Raw genomic sequence first — 19708 nt, forward strand, 5'->3', positions numbered from 1 at the left:
AAAAATACACTTAAAGATACACTTAATTTTTTTAAAGGCCTAGCACTAAATAATTGCTTACACTAGGAAAAGGGTAAGGTTTTTTGAATTTCTAACAAAGAAAAACACAAGAAACTAATAAATGTTTAAAATAAGACCAAGTCTCTCTCTAATGCAGATGTACAGAGAAGAAATAAACCTTGAATATTCACATATAAACATGTTGCAAATAGCTCTCTTCTGCTAAAAGGAAACATTATCATCAGTTTTGCAGCAAACTCTGGAGAACTGGATTCAAATATATGACCTAAACTGGTATGAGAAGCCTGGCAAAGAAAGGTAGTCTGCCAAACAGTGAGAGACTCCTGTTTAACTGGTACAGGGGATCTGTACAAAAAGCCACAAGGAAACTAGTCTTTAAACTCTACAGCTATGGCCTAAATTTCAATTTCTTTCTGCCTAAAACCATATCAGACCCTGACCGTAAGCCACAATCAGTAATAAATATTTCTGAGTACTAAAATACTATGCCCAATGATACCAACATGAGGCGGTTAAAGGCTTCTTTGAACACACGCAATATGAAAGTTATAAACCTTTCAGAGTAAAATGTTAACGCCACTGTGGAAAACAGCATGGCAGTTTCTTGAAAAATTAAACAATTACCATATGATTCAGCAATTACACTTCTGGATATATAGCCAAAAGAATTAAAAGGACTAAAACAGATATCTATACACCAATGTTTATATAGCCGCATTATTCACAATAGCCAAAAGGTAGAAACAACCAAATGTCCACCAACAGATGAAGAGATAAACAAAATGTAGTGTATATACACAATGGAGTATCATTAAGCCTTAAAAAGGAAATTCTGGCACATGCTATGACATGGATAAACCTTGAAGAGCTATGCTGAGTGAAATATGCAAGACACAAAAGGACAAATATTGTATGATTCCTTACATAAGGTAACCAGAATAATCAAAATTATCAAGATAGAAAAGTGGTTACCAGTGGTGGGGAGGGGGCAGGGTGGAGAAGTTATATAATGGGCACAGAGTTTTCGTTTAGGTTGATGAAAAAAATCTAGAGACAGATAGTGGTCCTGGTTACACAACTATCTAAACGTACTTAATGCCACTGTTGTCTTTTAATATATTTTTATTGATTTCAGAGAGGAAAGGAGAGGGAAAGATAGAAACATCAGTGATGAGAGAGAATCATTGACTGGCTGCCTCCTCCACGCCCCCTACTGGAGATCAAGCCCACAACCCAGGCATGTGCCCTGGAAATCCTCATTCATAGGTCGACACTCAACCACTGAGTAACACCAGCTGAGTGCCACTGTAAAGTTTTAATTGTATACTTAAAACTGGTAAAAATGTTAAGTTTTATGTTATATGTATTTTAACACACATGAGATTTCAAGTGATTCCTTATCTGAGTCCACAAATTTACTTATCTCACCAGCTATGTTAAATTCTGAGCTCCCTGAAAGGAAGGTCTGTATCGCAGTTCTGTAACACCAAAGGTTTTAAGCATAGTACTCTCACCTGCCATTGAGCCCTTTCTATATGCTTTTGATAATTTCAACCCTTATTCCAATCTAGCTATAGAAATCACTAAACAACTTGAAACAGTCTTACTTTAGTAAACTTTATCTAGCAATAATATAAAGTTTTAATTGCTGCATTAAGAGCAAATGAAGGTAGTAGCAATGTTTAGAGGAAAAGATTATACACTTAAAATACAGCTCACTTGAGCATGTTACCTCATGTGCAGTATCCCGATAAGCATGGCAGCCAAACTTGAACTGAGTCTTCCCATAATACAGCAACGACTTAACCGAGAAAGCAAATCAGCAGGCAGGCTGGGTAGAAAATATATAAGCTGGACCAAACACTGCTGAGACTCTGCTGGGAGAACCACCACAGTGCCTTCTTGTGGATCTAGTGGGATAGATGGACACATTAAATTCAACTATAAAGATGTACAACGCAGAGATTAAATTAATAAAGATTATTTTTACTTATGCTGAATTCCAACATATCAATTACATGAAAAAGTTTTATCATAAAACATATAATGATTGCTTAAGCTATTTTCTAAAGTAAAACATTGAGCATAACCATTATTTATTTAAAGATACATTTATTTAACACTGCAATAATCTCATAACATCCAAGTTTGTCCTGTTTGAAATAAGAACTTTCATGGGGGTCAAGGGATTGAATACAAAGCAAAAGAGTAAAAAACAAGCACTTTTGCTCAACAGTGACAATTACAGCATAATCCTAACCTAAAGCAAAAGATCTATTTGTGTGTGTATATACATGTACACACATATACACACATACTCCTACATGTAAGCAATACTGCAAACAGATTTTAAAATATACCCACAAAAGATGGAAACCAAATGTCCTTCACTTAATGAATGGATAAATATAAGAGGTATACCCATTAAATGAAATACTACTTAGCAATAAAAAAATAAAATACTGAAATATGCTTCAACATGAATGAATCCTAAAAACACTCTAAGAAGCCAGACTCAAAAGGCCCCATACTGCATAATTCCATTTATAAGAAATGTCCAGAATAGGCAAATACAGAGACAGAAATACAGATTAGTGTTTGCCAGGAGTTGGGAAAAGCAAGAATGGGGAGGGTCTACCAATGGGTAGTTTCTTTTGGAGGTGATAAAAGTATTCTAGAATTAGATAACAATGATGTTTGCACAACCTTGGGAATATATTTTTTTAAAATTTCTGACCTGTACATTATAAAATAGCAAATTTTATGGTATGTGAATTACATCTCAATAACAAATGTAAATTATATATGTATATATCGCAGAATGCTTTTAATTGATATTTCTGCCTAAAATATGAAATAGTTCTAGGGATCAATAAGGCATATTAACATATGAAGTCATATAAGATATCGATTATGATTAAATAAGAAACTTCCCACCAAAGCTTCAAAGGAATTTAAAATACTTTGACAGTTTTAATTTTGTGAATAGCAGGTAGTTTAAACAATTTAAGAATGCAAGAAGCACCTATAACCATTAACCTTCTAAAACTATTCTAATAAAGAATACTTATTATTGAAAATTAATTTACTATTTGATGGTTGATTTTGTTTTGGTAATTTAATCATGGCACAAGTAACTTACAATAATTTAAAGGAAAGGCAAACCTAAAAAGCTTTCCTTAGAAACGTCTTTTCTAAATCAGGGTGTACCAATGATCACCTATACCAGTGGTCGGCAAACCGCGGCTCACGAGCCACATGCGGCTCTTTGGCCCCTTGAGTGTGGCTCTTCCACAAAATACCACGTGCAGGCGCGCACGTACAGTGCAATTGAAACTTCATGGCCCATGCGCAGAAGTCGGTTTCTGGCCTGGGCGAGTCTATTTTGAACAAGTGGCGTTAGAACACTCAAGGGGCCAAAGAGCCGCATGTGGCTCGTGAGCCGCGGTTTGCCGACCACTGACCTATACAGTTAAGCAAACTCTTACCATAGATTCGAAGAGCCGTAGCTTGTAAACTTTTTAGTAATTCTTTATTTGCTCGTGCTGCAGCAGTTTGGATGATATTAATAAGCTGTGTTGAGAGTTCAGGGTTTCGGGAGCCGAGATGAGCAAGTTGCAATGGTAAACCAGCCAGCCAACGGGATAACACTTTACTACGATATCTAAGAAAGGCCAAGGAAGAACAAAATAAAGTCTAATTTGAAAGACAAGGAACATAAATTTAAACAAAAACAATTTTTTATCTAAATACACCATAAAGTGACAAGTCATCTGCAATAATACATTCACTCATTTAAACATTTGAGAGCCTATGAAAATACTAGCATCATTTACTTAGTGGCAGCATTTTCTAGGTTTTACCCACTAAGTTTGGAGCACTAAATTATCGACCCATGAACCAAGAGGCCACTGGTTTGATTCCTGGTCTGGGCTCATGCTTGGGTTGTGGGCTCAATCCCCAGTAGGGGGGCATGCAGGAGAGAGACAATCAATGATTCTCTCTTCATGATGCTTCTATCCATCTCACCCTCTCCCTTCCTCTCTCTGAAATCAATAAAAACATTAACATGTACTATTTGTCCTAAGTAGTGTTAATTATTGCACTATATTAACTTATCGATGCAGTCAATGTAGGGTGCTCCTGCACTAAATGGCTTTGAACTTGTGTTATTTCAGTTCTTTAGTATACTTGCTAAAGTTCTAATGTCTCCATTAATCAGGTAACAGCAATCACTTTTGCTGACCCCAAAAAACTTAGTGATTTAAGCATGACTTCTGTCATCACAGACCTGAATTTAAAATCTCAGCTACCGCCCTAACCGGTTTGGCTCAGTGGATGGAGCGTCAGCCTGCAGACTGAAGGGTCCCAGGTTCGATTCCGGTCAAGGGCATGTACCTTGGTTGCGGGCACATCCCCCGTGGGGAGTGTGAAGGAGGCAGCTGATCGATGTTTCTCTCTCATCGATGTTTCTAACTCTCTATCCCTTTCCCTTCCTCTCTGTAAAAAAATCAATAAAATATACTTAAAAAAAAAAAAAATCTCAGCTACCTCTATTACCCATTATTTGATTGACAACCACCAATTTATTTAACCTAAGCTTGTTTCCTTCTGTAAAAAGAGAGGAATAGTATCTACCCTTCATAGTAGTACTATGAGAATTATTCAGAAAAATTATGGAAAGTATTTGGCTTATAGTAAAGACTCAAATATTCTAACAACTCCCTACACTTAACTAGGTATCCCAAATCTCTATCTTCCAGCCAAACATCTCTTCCAGACTGTCCCAAATAAACATCAAACTCTCCATATCAAGAAACTAATTCCTTAGTTCCACTCTTCTATTGTCTGTCTCAACTGATAGCACCAAACTAAGCCAGAAACTCTCATCTCTATTGCCTTCATTCCTTTTTTTTTTTTTTTTTTTTTTTACATTTTTATTGATTTCAGAGAGAAAGGGAGAGAGGGAGAGAGATAGAAACATCAATGATGAGAGAGAATCATTGATCAGCTGCTTCCTGCACGTCCCACACTGGGGATCGGGCCCACAACCCGGGGTATGTGCCCTGACTGGGGAATCGAACTATGACCTCCTGGTTCATAGGTTGATGCTCAACCAACTGAGCCACACAGACCAGGGCTCAATCTCCATAATTTTAATGAGAAGCAAAGAAAGGCTGAGGCTGCTGTAGGTTGTTCCAACTATCCTTTAGCTATAAGCAGACATACTCAAAGAGGCTTTTATCTGCTCAGTTAGGTGTATAAAGATTACTGGCACTATTCTATATGCTTCTTCATAAAATTATATATCATTTCGTAAACATAACCATCTAGGATTTAATCACCCTATCATCTTATTTAAATAAACTACAAAATTAACTCTGTGTAAAAAAGAAAGGCAAAGTAAATGAAACTTTACCTGAATCTGTAAGATCTCAGTTCTTCTTTTTGATAGATTTTACTGAAAAACTTCAGTAACAAAGTCCGAACTGGAAGGATAAGGCCTCTCTGCTGATACAATGTATAAACTGCCTTAATGAGAGATTCTGTAGCCTCTAAAAACATAGAAAAAAACTACTTATGAATCAAAAATATTTGGTCATCAGCCCCCAAATTCCTTAAAAGCACAGAGGGTAGTTTTCTTTATTCCTATAACAAAGCAGATCTTAGCCACAAACTGATGACTATCAATCGAAGTCCTATAGCAATGGCCTAATATAAAAGTCAAACCTACCAGAGATTACAGTATAAACTTTCCTAAGAGACAACAGACCTAGGTAGAGATAACAAAACAGGATATTAGAAAGGTGACTAAGATGGAAACCAAATGGGAAAGCTTTGTTTTTGAATGAGAAAATTAGTAAGTCACACTAAAAACTGACAGTGATGTAACTTCAAGCTAGAAGAAATGTAGAGAAAGGCAGGATTCATTCTATAAGAAAAAAAAAGGAAAAAGCTCTCAATTTCTAATCCAACTACATCAGAAAAGAGTATTTCTTTATTAGGCTCGATAGCATTTCCTCTTAATAAAATCTACCTCCTTTTACACCAATTAGAAATAGTAATCTATTAGAAATAGTATCAATTTGCTTCAGGAAGGGACCTAGCCATTAAGAAAAGGGATGCCCTGGACCATAAACAATTTCAGTGTTTAAGTAGATAATCCTTTATAATTATGCTAGCTACCTTTTATAGCTTGAGTGTAATTAACTTAACTACATGGAATGTTTGAAAGTTATCAATTCAAATAGCATGCATAAGAGCTCCTCTCACATAAAGATAAAGCAGCATCACCTACCTCTGTTTGGTTGTATCTGCATTAACCTCCAAGATACCCCGAGCAATCTGTTCAGCTGCTTACTATTTAGCCTAGAGCCATCTTCAAGGGTCTCTGTCACAAATTTTCTTATCATTTCTATCCAATAGGAATCCTTCTGCAAAGTTGAGGCATTTGCCAGAGAGACCATGATATCAGACAGTGTTAAATTCAGTAAGAGATGGTCTACATTATTGGAGAGAATCGTGCAATGCTTGATGCTAAAAACAAAGACACATTAATTAAGTTTGGTGTCTACCATGCCTACTTCACTTACAATCCTTAAATAATCTATCAATGAGTCAAAGAAAACTGTTTTTCTCCAATATCACTTTCTTCAGGCTACCGTTACTGATAGCATACTAATATTAGTTTCATTACCAGTTTCTTCACGTATAAATGAGAGCAGAACTACATGACCTTTAAGATAATTACATACTTGCCCTGACTGGTTTGGCTCAGTGGATAGAGCATCGGCCTGCGGACTGAAGGGTCCCAGGTTCGATTCTGGTCAAGGGCATGTACCTTGGTTGCGGGCACATCCCCAGTAGGGGGTGTGCATGAGGCAGCTGATCGATGTTTCTCTCTCATTGATGTTTCTAACTCTCTATCCCTCTCCCTTCCTCTCTGTAAAAAATCAATAAAATATATTTTTTTAAAAAAATAGATAATTACATACTTCTCTCCCAAAAGCATCCACCTCAGCAAATTTTATTAAATTCATATTTATATCATTTGCTATTTGACACTCGGATAGCACAAAACATTCACTTTACAGATTTAAAAAATAAAAAAACTTGCCCTAAACAGTTTGGCTCGGTGGATAGAGTGTCGGCCTGCGAACTGAAAGGTCCCAGGTTCGATTCCGGTCAAGGGCATGTACCTTGGTTGCGGGCACATTCCCAGTGGGGAGTGTGCAGGAGGCAGCTGATTGATGTTTCTCTCTCACCAATGTTTCTGACTCTATCCCTCTCCCTTCCTCTCTGTAAAAAAATAAATAAAATATATTTAAAAAAAAACAAAAAAAAAACTTGAGGTTCATAGGCTTAAAGTGACTTATTCAAGATCAGCCAAACTACTGCTACTTTTATTTCACACACACACAAATATATATAAAAGGCTAATATGCAAAGTGTCCCCTGGGGAGTTCGATAGCTTGTTATGACATGCGCTGACCACCAGGGGGTGGCACGGAACAAAGGAAGGCCTGATCGCCAGACAGGCCTAGGGACCCTACCCCTGCACCGGGCCTCTAGATTAGGTATAAACACCTCACAGTGTAGAAAGTTCAAGTTTAAAGCTATTTATTTTCTCATCATTTCAGGTGAAGCAACTTTTCAAGTCTGTACAGTGGTAAAGAATCACAATACCTTTTATTTGTTTCTTTTTTCCTGTGCTTGGTTATTTCTTTTAAGGCATATGGAAAATGACTCATAAAATGGTGTTTGAAATCTATAAGATAATTCTTTCGAAGCCAAGACTCCTATTAAAATGAGCAAAGATTAGAAAACCTGCTAAAAACAATAATTATAAATAACCAATAAAACTGTAAGCAGAAATTTGACAACCTGTCAATATTCAACTATAAATTTACCATTAAAATACACCTTTTGGCACAGCTGGTATGGCTCAGTGGTTGAGTATCAACCTATAAACCAGGAGGTCATGGTTTGATTCCTGGTCAGGGCACATGCCCACTTGCGGGTTCAATCTCCAGTAGGGGGCTTGCAGGAAGCAGCCAATCAATGATTCTCTCTCATCTTTGATGTTTCACTCTCTCTCTCCCTCTCCCTTCCTATCTGAAATCAATACATACATATTTTTAAAATACAGCTTCTGTTCATGATATATGTAAATAAATTTAAAAATCAGAATAAACTGTTAGAGCATCTAGTTTTCACCCACAGTTCTTTAGGTGCTTAATAATTATTTTTACTTCAATTTTATCTACTGTTCAAGAGGAGGGAGAGAATAAAGATTGGAGAAAACCCTGAACTTGAACAACTAATGCAATATTTATAAAATACACAACAGTCTTCTACCTAGTGTTCTATTTATATCATAACACTATTTCCCATCAATTTCATTATTTCCTATTGAAGGTAGTCGACACTTCTCTAAAATTCTTCAGCAATATTTGTGAATGTACCATTCATTCTCTCCTACCTGAAACACTGTCTAATTCCAGATTACAACACTTTTTCCTCCCATCCAGAGAACCAACCATTCCATTTTTCCAGACTGAGGGGTTTCTTGGGATGTGGGACTTGAGATGCTAAAATAGCTGGTCACCATATAGCTCCTTAAGTGTCCTTTACTAGATTCTTCTCTTTTTCCTGACCTATAAATGTAGTCCCAACATCTCCTCTTGGACTTCTAATAGGCATCTTAAATTTAACATGAATAAACTGAACTCCTCGCCCATTCCCCAGTGGGGAAAAAGGAAAAAGCTCTCAAATTCTAATCCAACTACATCAGAAAAGAGTATTTCTTCATTAGGCTCGATAGCATTTCCTCTCAATAATATCTACCTCCTTTTACACCAATTAGAAATAGTAATCTATTAGAAATAGTATCAATTTGCTTCAGGAAGGGATCTAGCCATTAAGAAAGGGATGCCCTGAACCATAAACAATTTCAGTGTTTAAGTAGATAATCCTTTATAACTATGCTAGCTACCTTTTATAGCTTGAATGTAATTAACTTAACTACATGGAATGTTTGAAAGTTATCAATTCAAATAGCATGCATAAGAGCTCCTCTCACATAAAGATAAAGCAGCATCACCTACCTCTGTTTGGTTGTATCTGCATTAACCTCCAGGATACCCCGAGCAATCTGGACATGCATTTGGACATGCATCATCCTTGCTCCTCTTTCCTTCACTATGCACACCAGCCTTTCTGCTGGCTTTACCAGAACCTAGCTGCTTCTTATCATTTCAACCACCAGATACCATTCCACTCCAAGCCACTTTATCTCCCACCTACGTTACAATAGTCTTCTAACTGCTCTCCCTGCTTTTCCTGTTGCCCCAAATTAGTTAGTTCTCCACAAAGCAGCCAGGGTGACCTTATAAAACATAACAGACATAAATCACTCTTCAAAATAGTAATACAGAAACGGAGAAAGGGAACGGGAATGTAGGTAGAGCAGAACTGATCATCCATGGGACAGATGGTCTGAGTTTGGGCTCTACAAGTTAGCTGGATAGTGAGACCATGTGAGTTCATTAGTGTTCTATGTGTAAATTCAACATATTAAAGTTAAATAAACATAATTCACTCCTTTACCCAAAACCCTCCAATGTATTTTCACCACCCTCAGGTTAAAATCCAAACTGCTCACCATGGACCACAAGGTCTCATGTGATCAGGCCACTGTCACTATTTCTCTCTCATCTTCTACCATTCTCCCAGTACCTTACGTACACAGCCCTTCCTGCCATTCCTCATCGACTTGTTCTCACTTCAGGGCCTTTGCCCTTGCTGTTCCGTATGCTCAGAAGGTTCTTCCCACAGGTCTTCACCAGACTTGCTCCTTCACTTCATTCAGTGGCATTTCCTGACTCTGTTCCAGCACATATTCGCTCCCCTACTTTACTTTTATCTTTCTTCCTAGTATTGGCATTATGTATTTGTTTACCATCTATCAACCACACCAGAAGGTAAGTACTGTGAAGGCAAGCACTTGATCAGTCACGTTTATCTCTGTACTCCCAGAGCCTAGACTGGCACCTAGCTCACTGTAGAGCAGTGCTGTTCAACAGACCTTTCTGCAATGATGAAACTATCCCTTATGTGTTGTCCAAAATAGTAGCCACTAGCCACATGTAACTATTGGACACTTGAAATACAGCAGTGTGACTGAGGGCTTGAATCTTAACTAATTTAAACAGCCACATTTATAGACACTCAATAAATCTCTGATAAATTATTACACCTGACTATTCTTCACAAATTCTAACACTTGTGGGAAAAAGACAATAGCAATGAGACCTAGAGACAAAAAGTAGCAAGCATTAAAATACAAAACTAAGACACAATGAAATTTCTATAGTGTGTAATTAGAACACTGACTCTGAGACTTCATTTATGTTAATTTCACTCATACTACACCTGCAAGTACAGCTTACCTACAATAAAAGTAACGGTCAGAGATTTTTCTGATCTTACACCCTTTGTCAAGATAAAAGAGCATATACTCAGCAAGTTCGTGTGTAGCTTCTTCTCTAAAACAAAAGTAGCACAAAAACAACTCAGGGATGGTTATTAGATCTTTAGTGTGATCCAATTCTACTAAACTTGGCAATGTGGCACAAACCAGAAGGGACTATTTAATCAGCAATTTTTTATCCCTAGAAATGGCCACCAGGTACTAGAATGTTCCTACATAAACAATCTGCCATAAGCAATAAATTGTAACCCCACTGTGAATTATAACTAATGAAAATAAGCATAATAAAAATTATGCATTTCACTTAAAAATTTTTAATATTCACATAACGCTCTCACAAAGCTATTTTAATATTTGTTGTTTGGAGCAAAAGTAAAAAAAAAAAAAAAAAAAAAAAAAAAAAGCCCTGGCCGGTTTGGCTCAGTGGATAGAGCGTCGACCTGCGGACTGGGGGGTCCCAGGTTCGATTCCGGCCGGGGGGCACATGTCCGGGTTGTGGGCTCAATCCCCAATGGGGGGCGTGCAGGAGGCAGCCGATCAATGATTCTCTCTCATCATTGATGTTTCTATCTCTCTATCCCTCTACCTTCCTCTCTGAAATCAATAAAGAAATATGTATTTAAAAAAAAAAAAAAAAAAGATTACAATTAAACCCTAAGAATTTTTTGGAAAATGTGTAATTCCCCTTGCCAGGTGGCTTGGTTGGTTGGAGCATCACCAACCCCGTACACCAAAAGGTTTCAGGTTCAGTTCCCTGTCAGGGTGCATATGTGAGGCAACCGATGTTTTTCTTTCTCTCTCTCCTTCTCCCCTCCCTCTCTAAAATCAATAAACATGTCCTCAGGCAAGGATTTTAAAAAGAAGAGAAAATGTATAACCAATCAGTGGTAATATGCTAATAAATAATCTGCCCATTTATGATAAAAGGTATTACTAAGAAAATAAAGAACCCGTTAGTTCTCACCAATTTGTGGTTTTCATCATGTTGTTTAGAAAGTTTCCACAGAAGGGAAATAATATTAAGAACTTGCTGCATAACCTGCAGTGGTTCTCGTTCTACACCATTTCCAACAGAAGTAGCTAGTTGTGGAGGAACAGCTTCAATCCAGCACTCGATCAGCAATGGAATTATTATCTCAATAAATCCTTTGAAGTTTTCAGTAGATGACAAGCCTTCATCCACACTGCCTAGTCCTCCAATCAGATTCCTAATAAAGGATAAGAATGAAAAATATTTAATGATTAAAAATTATTCCTTGCTTAATGTAAATCTTAAATATAAAGTACCAGTAAAATAAAGAACCATGAATTGGCAATTACATTGATCAAGACTAATAAGAAAAATAAAATTCTAAGATGACAAAGCCAAGAGGCTATCAAGCTTTACTTCTCATTAGGCTTTGCTAAAAATGAATAAATTAATACTTTCAAATGACTCCTCCCATCAGTAAATAAAACCAAATCATGAATAACTATTATGAAAACTATGAAAGACAACTGCATGTCTTCCCACCATTAGCCATCAATTGTCAGCAGTTATAATTCAATATAGGAAAAACTGAGTGTGGACATAACTGAAATCCTTCTTACCGTAGCCTGAACTGTGAACTGACATTTGGCTGTGAACCCCCATTTTCATAAACCTGGATGTGTTGCTGGTCGTTGGCATGTTCCTTCCAGTTGATAAAAATGGAGTTGCTAGTGGCATGGGGATTTTCTTTTTGTTCCTGAAGTCCTTCACTTTCTCTCAACCTACTGGATCCATCTGCCAAGGCCTGAAGGAATTTACTGAGTCTCACTAAGACTTTCAGCCTCCACTGCTGAGAAGTGAGTCTCCGATTAGGGTTTACAGAAAGTATCCAGGACTGGGATCTGTCTCTATTTACCAATCCTTTGGACAGCTGCTGATGAGAAATAAGTTCTACAAAATTCTTAAGCAATATACTGCTACGGCCAGTAATTAGTGCTGGGTACTCTTCCAGCAGAATGTCCAAAACTTTTAAAGAGTCCTCCTGAATTCCTTCAGTAATGTGAGTCATGGCACTAGAGAGATGGGCACTTACCAAAGGAAAAAATGGAGAAATTTGTTCAGCTCGTATTTTGGGGGCCAGGAATTGAAGAAGTTGAACTGCTGCTAATCGTACATTAGCATCTTTATCTGTAAACACAGCAGTCACTTCACTTAATATGTTTGAAAGGTGTGCATCAATTATAAATGGGTATTGAGATAAAAGGTCTTTAAGTCCAAGAAGAGCACTTTGTTTAACCCCAGCATTATAGTGATGCATCTGTGATAGCAAATCCTATAAAAAAATAAAAAAATACAGGTTTTAGGTATATATACACACACACTTATATATGTGCATTATATCATTTTCAAACAAACATGCTATCTAAAGCTATACTGATAAACTGACACTTCTTGGGGAAACTGCTTCAATAAGTATTTCTAAATAACACTTAGCTTTTATTAAGATCAGAAACACAGTTTTATCTTTAAAGTACTTCTAGCTTAATAAAAATATTATATAATTTTTGGTTAGAATTTTCTTTTTGAAAATAACCTGCATGCAGACTTAGGCACACTATCATCACCACCATTTAAAGACCTACTATGTACTAAACATATGCTGGGTACATTCTCATACTCTTAATTTAACAGGCCCTTTCTATTTTAAGTGGTTTTTCAGGGTGTATATGTATTTTATTCAATTATAACATATGACAATTTTCTTTGTGGAATAATCTACATAATCTGTGAAAAAAACATGACTTCAAATACCTCTTTGATATTATTTAACCTTTGGAGCTTAAAGGCAAAACTAGAAAACACATATCATCTCAAAGACTTATTCACAAATATTCATAACAGTCAAAAAGTAGAAACAATCAAAATGTCTATCAATGTTAAGAAAATGTAATATAACCGTGCACTAGAATATTACTTGACAACACAAAAGAATTAAGTACTGCTCTGATATATGCTATAGTAAGAATGAATCTCATAAATATGCTAATTAAAAGACCAATTACAAAAGACCTGGTATTGCATGATTCCATTTCTTTGAAATGCCCAGAAGCAAATCTATGCAAATAGAAAGTGGATAAGTGGCTGCCTAGGGCTAGAGGGAAGGAATAGGAGTGACTTTATAAGAGTATCTATAGCATTTCTTTTTGAAGTGATAAAAAATGTTTTAAAATTAAGATTATCGTGAGAACTGTAAATATTTTTAAAACCACTGAATTGTCACTGTAATGGGTGAATTTTATTATGTATAAATTACATTTCAATAAAGCTGTTAAATTTTTAAGTAAAAATATTGCTCAAACTTCAATTAACTTCACACATTTATATATATTACTAGAGGCCTGGTGCACGAAATTCGTGCACAGGGGGCGGGGGGGGGGGGGGGAAGGGGGTGTCCCTCAGCCCAGCCTGCACCCTCTCCAATCTGGGACCCCTCGAGGGATGTCCGACTGCCCATTTAGGCCCAAACCGGTAGGGGACCTGCTATGGGGAGGGCAGTTAGGCCCGGTTGCCCCCAACTTCCCTCCTCTGCTGGCCCGGTAGGATCGGGCCTAAACAGGCAGTAGGACATCCCTCTCACAATCCAGGACTGCTGGCTCCCAACTGTGCGCCTGCCTGCCTTCCTGATTGCCCCTAACCGCTTCAGCCTGCCAGCCTGATCACCCCCTAACCACTCCCCTGCCAGCCTGATTGATGCCTAACTGCTCCCCTGCCAGCCTGTTTGCCCCTAACTGCCCTCCTCTGTAGGCCTGGTCCTCTCCAACTGCTCTCCCCTGCAGGCCTGGGTCCCCCTCAACTGCCCTTCCCTGCAGGACCAGTCGCCCCCAACTTCCCTCCTCTGCCGGCCTGGTCACCCCTAACTGCCCTCCCCTGCAGGCTTGATTGCCCCCAACTGCCCTCCCTTGCAGGCCTGGTCCCTCCCAACTGCCCTCCCCTACTGGCCTGATCGCCCACAACTGCTCTCCCTTGCAGGCCTGGTTCCTCCCAACTGCCCTCCCATGCTGGCCATCTTGTGGTGGCCATCTTGTGACCACATGGGGGCAGTCATCTTGTGGGTTGGAGTGATGGTCAATTTGCATATTACTCTTTTATTAGATAGGTTCTATATATATAAAAGCCTATGCGACCGAACGACCAAACAGAATGACTGGTCCACCGGTCGCTATGACACACACTGACCACCAGGGGACAGACGCTCAACACACAGGATCAGGCTCCCTCCTGTGGGCTCCCTCCTGTCTGGATCAGGCCTGTGGGGATTGGGTCGAAACAGGCTATCCGACATCCCCCGAGGGGTCCCAGTCCCCCGAGGGGTCCCAGATTGCGAGTGGGCACAGGTCAGGCCGAGGGACCCCACCGGTGCATGAATCCGTGCACCGGAACTCTAGTGAACCTATAAGCTGTGTTATAAGGGTTCAAAAAATGAGGAAGACAGAAGCTTATCTCAATGTGCTATAAAAAATAGCTTGGAGAAAAAGCAACTTGAAAACTGAAACATCAAAAACTTGACATATCAAGAAGTAAAACACAAGGTATTTCCAGATGATATATTAAATCATCAACTAAGTATACAAGGGAGAAATCACTGTGGATTTAGTTGAGCAAGTCTTTCTGGGGGAGGTGGGAAAACTGCAGTGGCAATATCAGACCAGGGTAACAGATGAACTCCAAACTCCAGCCATCAATAAGCCCTAAGAGTTAAAACAACTTCTCACAAAAACCTAACTTCTAGGTGATTTCAAAAAAAAAATCTAATTTTATCAAAATAATATTTATGATTTACCTTTATGTTAAGTTTTCTATTGTTTGTTGGAAGTGTTCCATCCTCTTTGAGTTGCTCAGGCAGATGTATAGTCTTCGTTTTAAAGTTTGTAACAGTAGCATTTTCTAACTTAGGCTTCTTTTTACCAACTTTTAGTTTTACTTTTTGAAAATCATCTTGGCGTTTTCTTTTTTTGGTCATTCTTGAGTGCTATAATGAAAAGAATTAATTAAAAAATTATGGATAAAGACAAAATAAACTATGAAAGAATAAAGGTATTTTTCAACATTTACATTGTCATTTATATCAAAGATAATCAAGAATCAAGGCCAACAGTGAGTATACCAAAGGATCAAAATATTAAATGGAAAATACCTTTACCAAGTAGCAATAAAAATTTTTTTTAATTTAGCCAGGAGACTTGTAAAGAGAAGCCATTAACAATAAGGCAACCGGCTTGCCCCTGATTTGTCAAGGTTTTTTTAACCATGGAACCTTCTGTAAAGCAATGTGCTAAATGGAAACCTTTAGAAATTTTCTATGGGGATGTGCCGGGTTGAAGGCTGAGAGAGTGGGTTGGAAAGCAGCACAGAGTTCCTAAGATATCTTGTATCTACTCTGAACGTTAGCAAAACAAAGCCAAGTTTGGAAACAAAAGTTGTTATTTAATGAAGCCTGTAATGGGAAAAGTTTCATGAACCTAAGTTGGGTGCTTGAAAAATTGGTAAGATACAGATATGCAGCAAGGAAAGTTAATAAGCATTTCATGAACAAAGAAAATGGTATAGATCAGGAATAGGGAATAAGCCTGGTATAGGTAAAAAAATGAAGATACCAGCATTTTGAACACAGGGGAAAGTTCATACTAGACATAAACAGAAAATAGTATCCAAAAAACAGGATGAGAAACAGTATAAAAGGAAATAAATAACAGCGGGATAAGGAACAAGACCAATTAGGCCATTACTATAACAAATCGGACATGACCATGTCATCCTGACTTCCCCCTCTTCACCATATTCTTTCAACTTATATCCAAACCTTACCACTTACACACAAAATCTTTGATCTGTGCTTCCTACCCCCACCCCCGGGGCACTTCTTCCAATCTTTATCTCTAACCTAGACTGTTCAAGCGTTTCCCACAGGTTTCCTTGCTTGTCTCTAGTGTCTCCTCCCTAATCCATTTCTAAACACATGTGACCAAGGCTCAGGAGCTTTCAGAGGCTTCTCTACTCCCTTTGCTTTATCCTTCCCATCTTCCTCTTCAGCTTTCTCTTCCTACAAGCTAACTTCTGTCTAAAAAAAGTTTCCTGTACCTAGAACCAGCTCAGCGCTTCTTGAAGCCTTTTCTACACACTACAAAAATAATGAATTCTACCTTCCACTGTACATCCCACTGGAACAGTACCTCTGAAATAAATAAACCATCTTCTGTTCTATCAAAATTATCCTATGCCTGGCTATTTTTTTTTTAAGTTAATGCTATACATGAGAGTCCAAAAAATTTGAGTAAAATGAAGGTTTGCATTATTGGGAGAAAAATGGCTGGTGCAAGTCCAGCAGCTCAAGTTCCAGGAATCCAGAAGCCACTTGCCTATAAGCTATGGGCTAGGATTTGGCCATATAGGTTAAGGGCAGATTCCAGAGACAGAGGGATTAGTTTCTTATTAAGGTCACCACTTTCTGGCTGTAGTTAACCACTGTGCCTCAGTTTTTATCTACAATATAGGGATAATAATAATACATACCATCATACAGTTGTTATGAGGTAGGATGAATGAGGAGGAAATGAGTTCATTATTTGTAAAACACTCAGAACTAGTGCTTGTCACACTGGTAAACATATAAGCTATAAGCACAAATATGTATAATTTCTTAAAGTATCTGGACTAGTACATACCAAGCACACTATTAGATGCATTACATACATTAGCATTCATTTCTCACAAAACCATATGAGGGAAGGTGGAACTAAACCCATTTTAAAGATATGGCTCGGAAAGGTTTGTTAGTCCTTTATTAAGAAGTTGAAGAGGGCCTGGCTGGCGTGTCTTAGTGTGGACCTATGAACCAGGAGGTCACGGTTCGATTCCTGGTCAGGGCACATACCCAGGCTGCAGGCTCCATCCCCAGTGTGGGGCATACAGGAGGCAGCTGGTCAGTGATTCTCTCTCATCATTAATTTTTCTCTCTCTCTCTCCATCTCCCTTTCTCTCTGAAATCAATAAAAATATATTTTTTAAAAGTTGAAGAGGGATCCATACACAAGGCAGTTCTGCATAATCAGCTTTATATTAAATATACTGGAATCAAGGTGAAAATTGGAAAACTGAGTAGAAAAAGGGCTCACCTTATTTCACTTTTCCCATCCCCAAGTTTTCATCCCACCCACACCTGTTATTCTAGTCTTTAAAAAAAACAAAAAAAAAAACAGCCCTAACTGGTTTGGCTCAGTGGATAGAGCATGGGCCTGCCAACTTAAGGGTCCCAGGTTCGATTCCGGTCAAGGGCATGTGCCTTGGTTAAGGGCACATCTCCAGTGGGGGGTGAGCAGGAGGCAGCTGATGGATGTTTCTCTCTCATCGATGTTTCTAACTCTCTATCCCTCTCCCTTCCTCTCTGTAAAAAAATCAATAAAATATATTTTTAGAAAAAAAAATGGGTCAAACTTAAAAAAAAAGTCCCTAATACTTTCCTGGCCTCTTTTAATACCAAAGAAAACGTTTTTAATTAAGCAAGTACACTTTGTGAGCGTTCCCTACAATTTATTAACTAGTATCAGAGATAAAAATAAATGGTAAGACATTCAGAAAATGCGAATGAATTAACTAGCCCTCCAAATCCTCTGTGCTACCTTTAGATACTAAATACCTAATAGATATCCAACAGCCTGCAGTCAAGTTTATACCATATTATTCATCATTTTGTAGTTGTAACACTTGTGTTTTCCCTCGGTTAGGAAAATTAAGAGGGCTGAACGCCATTCCTTGACTTTTTTAAGGCTGGTAAGATTATTTTTATGGTACGCGGAGACCATTTTCATACTAGGAACTCTTCAAGTTCCATTTCTGTTATTTTCACTCGAGATAAAAATTTTCATAGCACCGCAAATCCAGCAGCCTGACTAAGCCACTTTCACACCAGCGGGGACTGAATAGAAGGCAGGCACGCCAGCTCAGGGCTGGACACTCCCATCACCGGAGCGCCTACGTAGGTGCGCCCCAAAACTGAACTTCTCTTCTAACTGCAACAAAAGGGGGATCCTGGCGTATCAGGATTCCTACCAAACCGCATTCCAGCTAATTTGTCTGCCACCTTATTTCCCTCCCTAACTGCCAAATTCTTTTCCCCCCCTAAGTATGAAGGAGAAAGCACACTGCACTCAGTCTCTGAAAATTTCCTCTCCAACCCCTTTTCCGCTCATGACCTCCCCCAAACTCCACTGAGGGGTCCAATCGGAGACACCACACTTCCCTTAAAGCCAATGCCCCACACGGGCAACTCGATAGAACCGGTGGCCCGGGTCCCCTCCACACCTGGACGGCGAGGAGACGACTGCTCATCCGCTCAAGTCTTCAGTCTCGCATCCCAGAAGTGAAAACCCCATGGATTTGGAGAAACTATCGTTTCTTCTAGTCCTGTGGACTGCAGTCAGGACCAGAGCCGGGGAGGAGGGGCCCATCCACGCACACCCGCCTGAAAGTCTCCCGGACCCAAACCGCGCGAACCCGCCCAGTCACCGGAGGCGCTTCAAATGCCCGCAGGCAGACGCCTCCGCACTGCCCGGCTCGGCACCCAGGGCGAGCTCCGCAGGGGCGCTCCAGCCCGGCACCCGCGGGGCGCAGACCGGCCTCAGCCGGCCCTGCCCGCCTGGGCCGCGGACAGGGGGGCGAGGGCCCCGCGCGCCGTCCCGCGCCCCGGGAGGGCCTGGCCCGATGGGCGCCGGCCACTCACCTGAGAGTCCGGCGGGGCCCGGGGCGTAGAGGCAGCGAGGAAGGGCGTCTGTGCAGAAGCTCTCGGAGGGACAGCGTGCGCCGCTGGCCTCAGCCTCTCGCTCCCGGAGCGTGTTTTCAAATCCCCTAGTCCTCACGCGGCCGCGTCTCCTTCCGCCGCCCGGAAATCAGGGCCCCTCCCCCGCCGCGCCGCGCTCACGTGACTGCGACCCGCAGCCGCGCGCAGCCAGGGAGGCGGGAGCGGCAGCGGCAGGTCCCGCCCCCGGGAGGCGGGGGCCGGCGCCGGAAGCCCCCGCGCCCCGGGAGCAGAGGATGGAGAGCGCTGGACCCGAGCACGGAGCTGGCTGCTTGGTCCGTCCCTGAACTTCTCGGACCTGCGTGGGGGTGTTGCCCAGGTTACGGCTGGTAGACGGCTGCCTTTCTCCCGACTCCAGACCACGGTTTTTCAG

The 19708-nt window shown here is 39.8% G+C and overlaps 1 protein-coding gene across 3 annotated transcripts in view; it reads right to left on the bottom strand.

Annotated features, from left to right (window-relative positions):
- TEX10 (testis expressed 10) overlaps positions 1 to 19436 on the bottom strand; it is a 37281-nt gene extending 17845 nt beyond the window's left edge. The window contains exons 1-9 of one of the 3 annotated variants that reach the window (XM_080669950.1): positions 19261 to 19436; positions 15325 to 15513; positions 12104 to 12816; positions 11478 to 11721; positions 7708 to 7820; positions 6320 to 6558; positions 5441 to 5576; positions 3510 to 3685; positions 1754 to 1931 (exon numbers count right to left, since the gene is read on the bottom strand). In XM_080669950.1, coding sequence (XP_080526076.1) covers positions 1754 to 1931; positions 3510 to 3685; positions 5441 to 5576; positions 6320 to 6558; positions 7708 to 7820; positions 11478 to 11721; positions 12104 to 12816; positions 15325 to 15504 — 1979 coding nt within the window. In that variant the 5' untranslated portion in view covers positions 15505 to 15513; positions 19261 to 19436. Of the gene's footprint in view, positions 1 to 1753; positions 1932 to 3509; positions 3686 to 5440; positions 5577 to 6319; positions 6559 to 7707; positions 7821 to 11477; positions 11722 to 12103; positions 12817 to 15324; positions 15514 to 18842; positions 18982 to 19260 lie in introns of those variants that run through there. The other 2 variants (XM_080669951.1, XM_080669949.1) reach the window with 2 other exon arrangements.
- Between the last annotated feature and the right edge of the window lie 272 nt (positions 19437 to 19708).

Source organism: Plecotus auritus (assembly GCF_963455305.1).
Source record: "Plecotus auritus genome assembly, chromosome: 5".
NCBI classification, from domain to species: domain Eukaryota; kingdom Metazoa; phylum Chordata; class Mammalia; order Chiroptera; family Vespertilionidae; genus Plecotus; species Plecotus auritus.